The 12,808-nt window shown below is 39.4% G+C and overlaps 1 protein-coding gene across 1 annotated transcript; it reads right to left on the minus strand.

Annotated features, from left to right (window-relative positions):
- Positions 1-350: 350 nt before the first annotated feature.
- LOC494667 (uncharacterized) lies at positions 351-6,956 on the minus strand. Its single transcript, NM_001094513.1, has 3 exons — positions 6,849-6,956; positions 3,586-4,043; positions 351-2,290 (listed from the first exon to the last, which is right to left on the minus strand). Exons 2-3 carry the CDS (start codon positions 3,896-3,898, stop codon positions 2,196-2,198), a joined length of 408 nt encoding a protein of 135 aa, NP_001087982.1. The 5' UTR covers positions 3,899-4,043; positions 6,849-6,956; the 3' UTR covers positions 351-2,195.
- Positions 6,957-12,808: the final 5,852 nt, after the last annotated feature.

Below are 12,808 nucleotides of genomic sequence, written 5' to 3' on the forward strand. Positions count from 1 at the left end.
TAAAAAGCAGTCTACACACAACCCAGGTACACTAATCCTGGAACCAGGTGCTTTCAGCTGCTATTGTATAGCAGTATGGCAGACCTTTGGAGCACTATAAAGAAATAGTTATAATAATAGTAGCATCCTTTCAAGTGGATCAGGGAAACACAACACTGCCGTATCACGCCCAGCTATCTGCTTTTCTGGTTAGCAGTGGAAATCGATAGCCCCTGGTGGGGAAGGTTGAAAGCAGAGCTGGCTGCACATAACCTACAATAAATCAATTTGTTGCCATGGTGAAAAGGAATTTTCAAGGAAGGAGGGAAGAGAGGGTATAGGATATAAAGGAAACACGCCACCACAACAAGACCAGACAGCATGGTTTTATATACAAGCAGAAATAAACAACTTAAGCACACAAAGCATTTAAAGGGTAATGGACTTCAGAATGTAGTAGAAGGTAGTTTTCCCTTTAGGCCAGCAATCCCATAGTCCATCTGATGTTCTATCAACAGCCTCAAGCACATGCTCAAATTTAAGATCCACAGTTCTTAGTGACCACACTAAACTTCATGCTGAATTACAAAGGGTTACAGTCAAAGGCTGCTAAATCACATGGGGCTTGCCAACTAGATCACTGAACTCACAACCCAATGGAATATTTTTCACTGACTACTTCTGTGGTTCCAAAACACCTTTATCTTTTGAATGTGGCTCTCAACCACTTCTACCTTTTAATATTGCTCTTGGGCCACATAATGTTAGGGACCCCTGCTTTAGGAGCAGGTACACGTAGAATTTTGTGGTGCATTCACTTAAACAAGCAGATATTTGCCCATTTGGCCAACAAGGTAGGCTATCTAATCTTTTGGCTCCGAGTTAAAGGGGTTGTTCACCTTTATATTAACTTTTAGTATGTTCTAGAATGGCCAATTCTAAGCAACTTTTCAATTGATCTTCATTTTTTCCTTTTAAGAGTTTTAAATTAATTGCCTTCTTCTTCTGACTCTTAACAGCTTTCAAACGGGGGTCACTTACCCCATCAAACACAAATGCTCTGTAAGGCTACACATGTATTGTTATTGCTACTTTTTATTACTCCTCTTTCTATTCAGGCCTCTCCTATTCATAACCCAGTCTCATTCAAACCAATGCATGGTTGCAAGTGTAATTTGGGCTAGTAACCAGATGGCTGAAAATGCAAACCAGAAAGCTGCTGAATAAAAAGCTAAATAACGCAAAAACAAATAAAAATGGACTAGATTGCAAGGATAGCACTACATACGCAGTCCTCACTTAACAGGATTTTCACGTGAGCCAGATTTGACATAAATCAACGAGGCCACTGCTTTGGCCTTATACAACGGCCAATAAGTAAATAAAAGTGGCCCGGCTAGCAAACAACTTAATGCTATACATATAACAAGCAAACTATATGAATTTGCACCAATAAAATCGTAAAGCAGCTACAAGGAATTCGATAGCTTGATAAGCCGATAGATTTAGGAACAGTTAAGTATAGTGTTCAAGGTGAATTTATAGTTTTCTACTTCCAATATGTGGAAAGAAGTATGTCAGCTTAAAAAACGGATATTTATAGTGCTTAAGATATTATTTATGCAACTTTATCTCACAGGTCGAACCAAATAAGGTCATGTCAAAAAGGGGTTATATTTTCCCTTAAAACGGGGTTGTTCACCTTCCAAACACTTTTTTCAGTTCAGTTGTTCTCACATTGTTACCCATAAACAAAGACTTTTATCAATTCCTTTTCATATTTTATTTTCTACCATTGTCCCAAAATCTAAGTTTAAAGGTAAACTTACTTTAAAACTAAGTAAGCCTTATTAGAAAGGTCCTTCTAAATATACCAATAAACCCCCAAAGTAGTGCTGCTCTGAGTCCCCTGTCAAAAGAAACACTGCATTTCTTTCCTTCTATTGTGTACACATGGGTTTCTGTATCAGACTTCCTGCCTTCATCTTAAACCTAATTGCCCTGGGCGTGAGCATGTTCAGTTTGCTCCTCTCCCTTCTCTGCTGTAATCTGAGCCCAGAGCAGGGAGAGACTCAGGCAGGAAGTGATGTCACACCATGTTAATACAGCAGCTCCTATCCTAAACAAACAGAGAGTTTCTAGAGCTTTTTACTCAGGTATGGTAAAACATTCTACAGAATAAATATAGCATTATAGCTTGCATTATTGCAGCTAATCTATTGGCAATAAAATGCCTCCGTAGTTTCCTTCTCCTTTAATGTTTGGTTCTCTGGTGTTTCAGTCTGGCAGCTCAGTGATCCAGGAGCAGATTCTGAAATGTAACAATGTTACATTTAATTGATACAATTCATTGATATATTTCTTGGCAGTGTCTGTTATTAGCAACTATTGTATCAATTCTAACAGCAACCTTTAATCAAACTCAGGGAGTCTGGTCAGCAAGGCTAAAGATAAATGTATCAATTAAATGTATCAATTTACAACAGTTAGTTAAATAGTCGGCGACCCTACCCCCCACAGCTGCTTTAGAAGGTGAAAAACAAACCTTACACTTTAATATTAGAAAAAATGGTCACATAAAGGAAATAGAAAGTAATTGGAAAAAGTCTTTAATTATAGTGAACTGTCTGAAACCAACTGAACTGAAAAAAGTGTTTGAAGGTGAACAATATGTAAATTCGACTTAAGGCATCTCCTAATTACGGATATGTTAATTAATGTTTTAACCTTGTGCCATTTTGTGGTTCTTTTGTACAGTAATTCATTCAGCTTCCTGCAGAAACCCTAATATCCTTATAAATGTGGAAAACTTTTCACTTTTGCATTGTCAGACTATAAAGGAGAATATGTGATCTCCTCTTCGAAGGCAGAAATTCATCTTAAGGAAATCAAAGCCTGGATTTCACCACAAGCTCCCTCTGTGTAATCAGAGACAGGGTTCGGTAGTGCTGATGATTGGCAGAAAAGCCTTTACAATGCAGAAGACTGGCTGTGGGTGGCATAAAGCGATATCAGAGACCAGGCAAGAGAGTATTACTGCTCAAATCCCCAAGAGGCTGCTTGAGAAAAGTCAGAATCTCATCTGTGTAAGTATGTGTAACCTTTATGTCTCTCTTGGAAAAAAAAAAAAAGAAACCCAGAAAGCTTAGAATCCCAAGCATCACTCTAACCTCAGTAGGCTAAATATGTTATTTGTATTAAGCTTAGCCTCATGCAGAGAGAAAGGCTGTGATGCTGTGGAGTGCAGGGCAGGTAATGACACATGATGTTGCAGCCAGTAATTTATTTTCTCTTTGCAAAAGGCTGCTTCTAAACATTTTCCCAACCTAAATTGCATGTTGTTTTAAACTCGGTTTATTTTTTCTATATTGCTTCAGAAATTACATTGAATGAAGATTTATAAAAAAAAGCATTCTCCAACATTTGTCAATTACTGCAAGACAGACCTCTGCAGGTTTGTATAGATTTTGTGGTATGCAACTGTAAATGCGCCTTTATGAGATCACTTTACAGCCTGTTAGCAATAAATCAATGCACAACACCCAGTTAATTAATCTTTTCATCATTGCTGCCCCATATACATTATGCAAATTGAGATTTCCTTACCTCCAGGTTTGTAGACCACGTCATTTTCTGTGACAAATGATGTAATTTCCCCATTAGTGGCCCTTTCATATCGCGATTTCTTCTTTGGCAACTTTTTCTTATTTTTCTTGCCAGCCTCCTCTGCCGTTGTGCCATTATTTTCATTGTCGTCATCTTCACTATGGTCGCTCTCTGCATAGTTCTTGGCACCCCCTTCTAGCGTGCAACTGCGTCGCGGCCTTGAGTTCTCCCCATCACGGTTCTTGTCCCGTTTTTCTCTCTCTCTGTCCCGATCCCGGTCCTTGTCTTTATCCTTTTCTTTGTCGGCAGTCATGATTCGCCACGTGCCTTCTTCTGTCCTCTCACGGCTTGGCCTCCGTGAAAGGTAGACAGTGAGCCTGGGCTTCAGTCTTCTGAATTTGTCACTCGATTCCAGGAAAAATTGGACCACTCCAGCAACCCCAGTGCTTCAAAAAGCTCTGTTAAAACGAAGTAATGATAGTTAGCTTTCACTTTCCGAAACAGAAAATATCATAATGTAGATGTACATTCCTACACAGTAGCAGCTGCTTGAACAAGCTTGGGAACAACTTAGCACAAACTAAATGACCTACACGGACAGATAATGGGTAAACCGATTTCGATTTCAGATTTAGTTTGAGTTTATGTGATGTATTTGTATGTTTTATTAATGTTTCATATTTGAAAGGTACTCCAAAAACTTAATTCACAGGTTAAGCACTGAATATGTATTAAGTTCTGGGATGGCCTGGCTAGTTGTTAGCAGCTAGTCGTTTTTTTTCGGTAAGGAAATGGGATTTGTTGAAAGATACTAAACAGTGATTTCACTGTAGTATAGATTGACTGTTTTTATTGTAGTAAATAAGATGGCTGTCTTTTTGGCATGAAAAGTAAAATGTGAATTTGGTTGCTAGACAAACATATCCCATATCCCCAGTATTATACAAGGAGAAACGCACTACCTATATGTAACAATGTTTAGGTTAAGACAAACATTGATAATACTGGTTACATTTTCTTTCATTACACAAAAAACATTTTTCTGTGTACAGTAGTTGTACTGTACATGTTTGTATTCACTCGAGGAGCCATATTGCTTCGCTCCATTAAGGCATTCCCCGAGGACAGAATTAGAACCACTATCTACAACCACTTAATGGCATGTTATACTGTATTCTAGCAGCTTAGCAATATGGATACTAAAAAGCATATGTACAAAAGCAAATATGGAGAAAACTGCCATTTGCACATGATCTATGCTGTCGTATATTTCTCCCTCATTAAGTGAAGGCAAAAATCAATCGAAAAAAAAAAAATAGCCACGGTATATAAACATATATGACAAAACGCAGAAATGCGAATCAATCCTCGTGTCAACACATTGTGACACTGCACTCGAACAAGTGAGAACAAACTGGTTTGTGTGTGACCGCTCCATCAGGTGAGCTGTTGGGAGGCATAACCACGGCTTGATGATAGGATCCTTGCTAAATGTAAATGAAGCAGGTCAACAAGCGATCTGCCTGTAGGCGCTTTCCTGAAACTGAATCACAATGCAAACATTTGCACTGGTTTGTTCACTTCTTATATAAACACGGCTTCCTTTCATCCCTCCCTCCTTCCTGCTGCAGAGCAAATGAAGCTAACCAGATCCCCAGCCTTCAGCATTGCTAAGATTTCCAGAGCAGATATGCTGACATCTTTGCAACAGGAGAGGCTGAGCAATAAAACCACCCATACGCCAAACAAAGACAGGCAATATAACTAGTGGCCTAGCTTTGCTCCAATAGATCAGGTTTCATTTTACTCTGTCTTGGCAAGGGCTTTTAAAAAATGATGAGCGGATCAGACACAGTGCTAACCATAACAATGCATCTATTTATTTTTATCCAATACCCCCCACAGCAGAACAGTCCCTGCAGTACCGACAATGGGGCTCCAGGGCTGCTGATGGGGAAAGAGCACAATCGGTGAGCAGAGACAGGATCAAGTATTAAGCACCTTATTAGGATTAAACCTCAGTGATCCTAGAGGAAATGCTCTGTGAATTAATCCTTTATTGCTTTCACAGATTCATATCTCCTCCAGTCCCTGAACACTTTGTTCTTCCACAATGTCAGCTAACAGAGCCTGAACATAGCAGTGCCTGGGCTGATTTTCCTCCCCATTGACAGCAGAAAGATAAAATTGTTAACTACTGCCTTTTTCACTGTGTGCAAAAAGAACAGGTCTCTGCTCTGCGGGGTATCTCTTACTAAACACACACTTCTTTGCCCTGCCAGACAAAAAGCTAAATGGATCTAACACAAACCAGGCAAAGGCTGCACTAAAAAAAAAAACAAAAAACCTGGAAATTGTGGAAAGGCAGCACTACCTTCCACAGCAAACTGGATAGTCTTAACAGAAGAAAATTCATGTAAATGGCCATTATGTAAAATATATATATATATATATATATATATATATATATATATATATATATATATATATATATATATATATATATATCCACATTTTAAAACACTAATAGTTTTTACACATACTTATGCAATACATTGCATAGAGCTGCTACATACCTACCCTATGGAAGGTAAAGTCAGTCAAACCCCACCCTTATGTCACCCGAAAGGAAAGCAACTGATTAGATTGTACCTGCACCAGTAATTTATGGGTGTGGAGTAGGAACATAGGGGATTTAGTGGACAAAGACAATTTAATGAATAGAGGTGGGGTACATATTAACTTTGCAGATGCCTTCTGGTCTAAAGAGCACCTAAAACCCTCTTGGATTTGCATCTCATTTGAGCAAATGTCACCATCAAGTAGGGAAGATACAACCCTAAACACAGAAAGGAGAGGGGGAAGGATTAAACAGGAGCAGTCATGAAAATGATTGAGCAGGAGACCTATTCACCCACTGAGAATCTATAGACTGTAATGATAAAAAGGAAATTCACCAAACCATAATAGGGAGGGGGGAGACCAGAGTGCAAAACTAACATACACAAAGCTATTGCATAATGTGTATTTGTTAAATTGATTGTTCATGGATCACTATGTTAGCACTGTAAGAATTATTTTGCATGGATTTCTAACCTTATTAAAAGCAAAGAGAGGCTAAAAAGGGAAACATGGTTCCCAAAGTCATCTTTTAAGGCAACCTTAAGGATAAGGCAACTATTAGTGCAAGGAAAGATTTGGCAATTTCAAACAAACTGACTGGCATAGGCACATGGCCAAAGAACAGAACCTGGAAAGCTTACCCCTCCTAAACGCATTCACCATATAGAGTACTGCCGGCACCTATCAGGAAATGTGTTAACGAACGTGCCCCCAACAACTCCATCGGCCAGGACCAGTGATGACTTTAGATAAATGAAGCAACTGAAAAGCTGCTTAGATTTGGCCATTCTATAACATACTACAAGTTAACTGAAAGGGGAACCCACCCTTTAAAACGTTCTCAGACATGGGTGAGGGAGGGGTAAATAACCTTACACAATGCACAGGGGAGGGGTAAATAACCTTATAAAAAGGAATGGGGAGGGGTAAATAACCTTATAAAAAGGAATGGGGGAGGGGGTAAATAAACTTACAAAATGCATGGGGGGGGTACATTACCTTACAAAATGCATGGGGGGGGGAGGATACGGATATAAAAACAAATCTAGATCAGTCAGTTTGTTTCTAATGAGGAATACAGAAGAGACTGATATGACCAAGAGAAGATAGAATACAGAAACATGACAGATACTAGGGACAAGGCCTGCTGTGAGTGACATGATAAATATTCCTATTATTCCCACCCACATAGCACTGTAGACAGTGGGAAATTTAAATATCTTCCCTCCTTAAAAAAGCTGTAAATGAGAAGCAGTGAGTGGGGGAAACGTGAGGTTAAAGAACAGAGTGAGAAGATTTGTTTCAGAGAAGCCACGCAGGGAACACTCAGCACTACCTGGCACCTTCTGACACTGTATCATTGTATAGTACAAGCAGAACATAAACAAGTCAACCATCAGGATCTTATCCTGCCTGAAATTCCACACAGTTTCTTTACTTGCCTCCTCCCCTCACCTGATAGAACAGATTAACAAGGCCTGGATGTGCTTCAATGCCTCTGCAAATGCACAATGTGCAAATCTGCTCCACAGCACAGTAATGGAAACACACATGTGGTTACAATACTACCTCATCTTCCACAATGTCCCAAATATATAATGTCCCCTATTAAAGGGCCTGACAAAGAGAGCGTCTTCCACTAGAGGCAAATGCCTTAATATAGTTATTCCATTTCAGGCTTCCATAGCTTTGCCTGCGTGCGGTTTTACATAAGTCTGTGGAAAAGAGTTCCTTCCAAGCAAAATTTGTAGAAGGAATTCAATAACCAAATGCAAGTGATAAAGCAATCAGTACCATATGTAAAACTGCTGTACCTTCTGAGGAAAGCCATTTCCCACAAATGTCAAGCGTCTTGTGTTAATTAGCTGAAAGAGCTCTACATCTCCATGATATGAGGTTACAGGTACTTAACTTACAGGCTGGGCTAAAGAAAACATAGGAATATTTATTCATTTTATGCCATTAAGGGTAAGGTCACACTTGGTGTTTTGGGGAGATTTAGATTTCGCCTGACTACTAATCTCCCGAAACGCCCAGTGTGACCTTTCCCTAAGATGGCATATCAAGCACAATGAACTGGCCAACAACCTTACCCGGGATTTGTTTTGGGGAAAAGGATTCCCATGGATTTTGGTAGGAGACAAAAACAGATAATATGCAAATCCTCTTGAAAAGTTAAGTCAACAAACCCATATTCAAAGATATTAGGCTTAAAAGTGCCATGACCTATGCATGCTAATATTTCCTGTTTTACACATGTAGACAGACTTTTGGACCGATATTGCTCCTACCAGCATTAGAGGACATACCCCCATATGTAATTAATGGCGCTACGTTTGCCCAGGAGCAACCAATAGGTTTGCTTTTAAACAGGTGACCAATAAATGCTACCTGCTGATTGGCTGATATGAGTTATTGCCTCTGGGCCTTTAAAGGAGAATACAACCTTTAACTAATAAAAAAAAACAAAAAAAACCCTGCCCCCCTAACCTACGTGGATCCCGCACCCTCCTCCGCCCTAGCCTAGCTGCCAAACCGGAGAAATTCCCCTAACTTTTTACTTATTCTGTGGTACAGATTCAGAGATCGCAGTTCACGGCAGCCTTTTTCAGGGTCTTGGGGGGGGTAGATGTTTTTTCCGTTAAGGGTTGAATTACTTTTTTAAAAAAGCGTGGTCAAGAGTAAATACACCAATAAAAACACACGCTCATGATAACGTGCGTTTTTCAGCCAGTAGTTTTCTTTTCCCAACATGCATTTCTGTTTTTTCTCATTCCCCACAATTTTGCTCGGAAGAACTTATGTGGAAAACAAAGCCAAGTGAAAAAGCAACTCATGTAAAATGTAGCACGATTGAACGTCAATAGGCAACATAATTACGTCACCAGCATACAATGGCAAAAAATATGTATATGGGTAATTCATCCTGCAAGAGTTTGGCCACCATATTGAAAATATGCTGAGTGTTTCAGCAAAGTGTATTTCCAAACCTGTGGATCCCAGAGAGCTCAATAATATGGTGTTTCCTTGGCATTTCTGCTGAAAAACACAAATAATGGTGTCTAGTGGCGGATGTTGGCTCGCAAACTCCCAGTGGGAATTGCTATAGTGAATATTCTATTCTTAATTTTGTGCGTATTTACGATCGAATATGTGGTTTTAAAAATGCAACATAAATACATAACGTATGGCCTCGCCCTAAGGCTGAGGGCACACAGGCTGAAGGCTGTTGTCAGCCTGCGTATTTTTGGAGGCTGAGAGAAGCAGATCTGCTCAGGGCCCAATGTGCACTAATTTTAGGTTAGCCCAAATACGTGAAAGGAGGCATTTCCGGGCTGACCTCAGCTTCAATTCCGCTGCGTGTGACCGAACGCAAATATATTGTGTAACTCATTTCTGCACCAGCTAAAGGATTACACCAGAAAGCAATATTATGTTAGTGCAATGGCATATTTTTCTCCAAACCTGAAACGCATATGAGTTGCGTAAATGGAATGAATATGGGGCTCCAGCGTATAGAAGAACCAGACGTAGGGAGGCTGGCCTAGAATCCCAATGAAATGAAAGCAGGTAGTACAAAGTTGTGTTTAAAAACAGAACTAGGTGCTTCTAGCAACCCTCACATATATATGTAAAAAGTGTTATTTAATAGAGGTTCAAAAATTGTATTATTATAACACATTGCTGTTTACAGTAAATATACCAGTATTTCTATACCAGTATTTTTGAAACACTACAAGGGCTAAACAGAGTGTACACAATTGGAATCTGTAAATGATCCAACCTGAAAAGCACTGAACATGCTGTGTGTTAAAAAAAAAACAAAAAACAAAGACTACAGCGATTTCTAAATCTGTTGCAGATTTATGCTGCAAATTGCAGACCTTGCAGCACTGTCATCTTTGCTCCTGCATTTATATCAATACAAATATTGCACTGTACAAGTCTATCAATTTAAACAAGGGTGTTCCCTCTACTCTCCACAATGAAAACATTTTTGGTAACCAGGTGCTATTTTAACAGTTCCACAAATATTTTACCACCCGCTGTCTAAACACTGTCCCCTGGAAAGTGGGAACCACAACATAATTAAAAAATAAAAAAAAAACACCTGGCAGTGAAAAGTACAGTTTTTGTTTCAACTACGTAGAGTAAACATGCTTTGTCTCTCAAATTAGCTCAAAATTATAGAGCTGTAGGACAACCTTGTTATAAAGCCCAACAGAAGTCTGTGGGTGGGTGCAGAAAAATCTAAATGCTTTGAAATAAGGCAAAAGACAGGAAACCTTTGCACTCAAAATATTTCAGAACTTCCAACAGCTCAAACAGTGACATGATTTTTAAGTTTGCAATTATACATAACTAATGTAGGAAGACAGGTCAGGTCCAAACCATCTTCCAGCTTCCCGGCTCTACAGAATTTATATTACAGGTATGGGACCTGTAATCCAGAATTCTTGGAGCCTGGGGTTTTATAGATCGTATAATTTGGATCTTCATACCTTAAAGGGGTGTTCACCTTCAAACACCTAGTTGTTTCAGATAGTTCACTAGAAATAACGACTTTTTCCAATTACTTTCTTTTTTCTGTGTGACCGTTTTTTTATATTGAAGTGTAAAGTGTAATGTTTCACCTCCTAAAGCAGCTCTGGGGGGGGGGGGTCACCAACCCTGTAAAGTGTTCTAAATTGATACATTTAGTTGATACATTTCTTATCTTTGTCCCTGCTGAGCTGAATCTCTGGGTTTCATTATAGGCAACGGTTAGGCTTGTGTCACATGGGTAGATTTGGGAAGATTTAGTCGCCTGGCAACTAATCAGCTCTTCGCCTGGGCAACAATCTCCCCGAACTGCCTTTGCGCGTCTTCCCGTCCGCTATAATGAAAAGTCGCCTGCCCTAAAGCACACGCAGTGCTTCGTTTCCTCGTGAGGCAACTTCGGAAAACGAAGCGCCGTGTGTGCTTTAGCGCAGGCGACTTTTTATTATAGCGGACGGGAAGACACGCAAAGGCATTTTGGGGAGATTGTCTCCCAGACGAAGAGGAGATTAGTCGCCCGAATCTGCCAGGGTGTCTCAACCCTTAGAATTGATACAATAGTTGCTAATACTCCAGAGATGCTGCTGATTAAATTATCAACTAAATGTTGCAAATTTGTAACAGATTAGAGTCTGCACCTGAATTACTGAGCTGCCAGACAGAAACACCAGAGACAGGAACCTTACATTTTAAACCTAGATTTTGAAAAAAACAGTAAAAAATAAGTAATGGAAAGTAACAGAAAAAAAAGTCTATTTCTAGGGAACAATCTCAAAACAATTGAACTGAAAAAAGTGTTTGGATGGTGAACAACCAAACCCAATAGGATGGTTTTGCTTCCAAAAAGGATTAATTATATATTAGTCTGGATCAAGTACAAGGTACTGTTTTATTATGACAGAGAAAAAGGACATCTTTTTTTTTTTTAAAAAAAATTGGATTATTTGGATAAAATGGCCTATCTGTAATTCAGAGCTTCCTGGATAATGGGTTTTCGGATAACGTATCCCATACATGTATATCATGGTAACCTGATTATGGGCAATTGTCCCAGGCAATGCTGTTCTACTTAAGCAAAGGTTGCCTGGCCCAGCATATGAGAGAAGAAGCTCAACACACAACAAACCCATGAAAGGACAGTCAGATGTACTAGAACAGGATCCAGCGAAGCAGCAACACCCACTCTCTCTGCGCCTTCCACTGTCATCTGATCTATGCACCTGGAACTCATTAGGAAAAAGACAGTACCCTATAACCGCATCCGCTCTCAACATTAATACCCAACTAAGAGGTTTATGTGCTCACATACAGGCTTTTCCAGATAAGATAAAAGCAAGAGGCTGAGAAGGTAAGCAAAGACGAAAAAGCCTTGCAACAACCTACAAGGCAGATGATAAAATATTCAGAGACACCAAAGTGTGTGCGAGGGAGCTCATTTTTCATGTTTCAGCTGGTCGGGACAGATAAATCTTTTAACAAGGTTTGTATTGGTCATATGTTCCCAGTTCTTTAGAAAAAAAACACACACAGACAGCACCATTCTTCTGCTCACACTGCAAGATGAAAAGAGCTCTGTGCTAGCAGAATGCCACAGTGAGGTATGGCTTGCTTTAACTGGTGGCTCTATTAAACCATTAAAAGTTCAGCCTGACTTGAGACCAGGGCACGCAACGGTGACACATCGGAACAGTAATAGTAGCCCTCTTAGATCATCTGTGAAGGTCAAAAAATGTGTTTCTCATTTCCTTTCTATAATCCCAGTGAAGGGATCAGATTTATGAACAGTTTCTCCAAATAGTGAGGGCAAACAAGAGAGGAGCCAAAAGCAGCCAAAAGGAAAAAAAAAAAAAAAAAACTTTCAAAGAATAAAATGATCTCAAAGATCAGGATATCCTACCCGTGTCTCTCCAGCTGTTGAACTACAATTCCAACCATATAGGTAAATTATATGCTTAACAGCAGCAGGAGGGGATTATGTTGAACATCCAAGTTTTAGATGTAAAAAAAAAAAAACCTCTAATGTACAAAGACATATGGTAACTGGTAGATACTAAATTACTTG

The sequence above is a fragment of the Xenopus laevis genome, chromosome 7L, assembly GCF_017654675.1.
Source record: "Xenopus laevis strain J_2021 chromosome 7L, Xenopus_laevis_v10.1, whole genome shotgun sequence".
NCBI lineage: Eukaryota > Metazoa > Chordata > Amphibia > Anura > Pipidae > Xenopus > Xenopus laevis.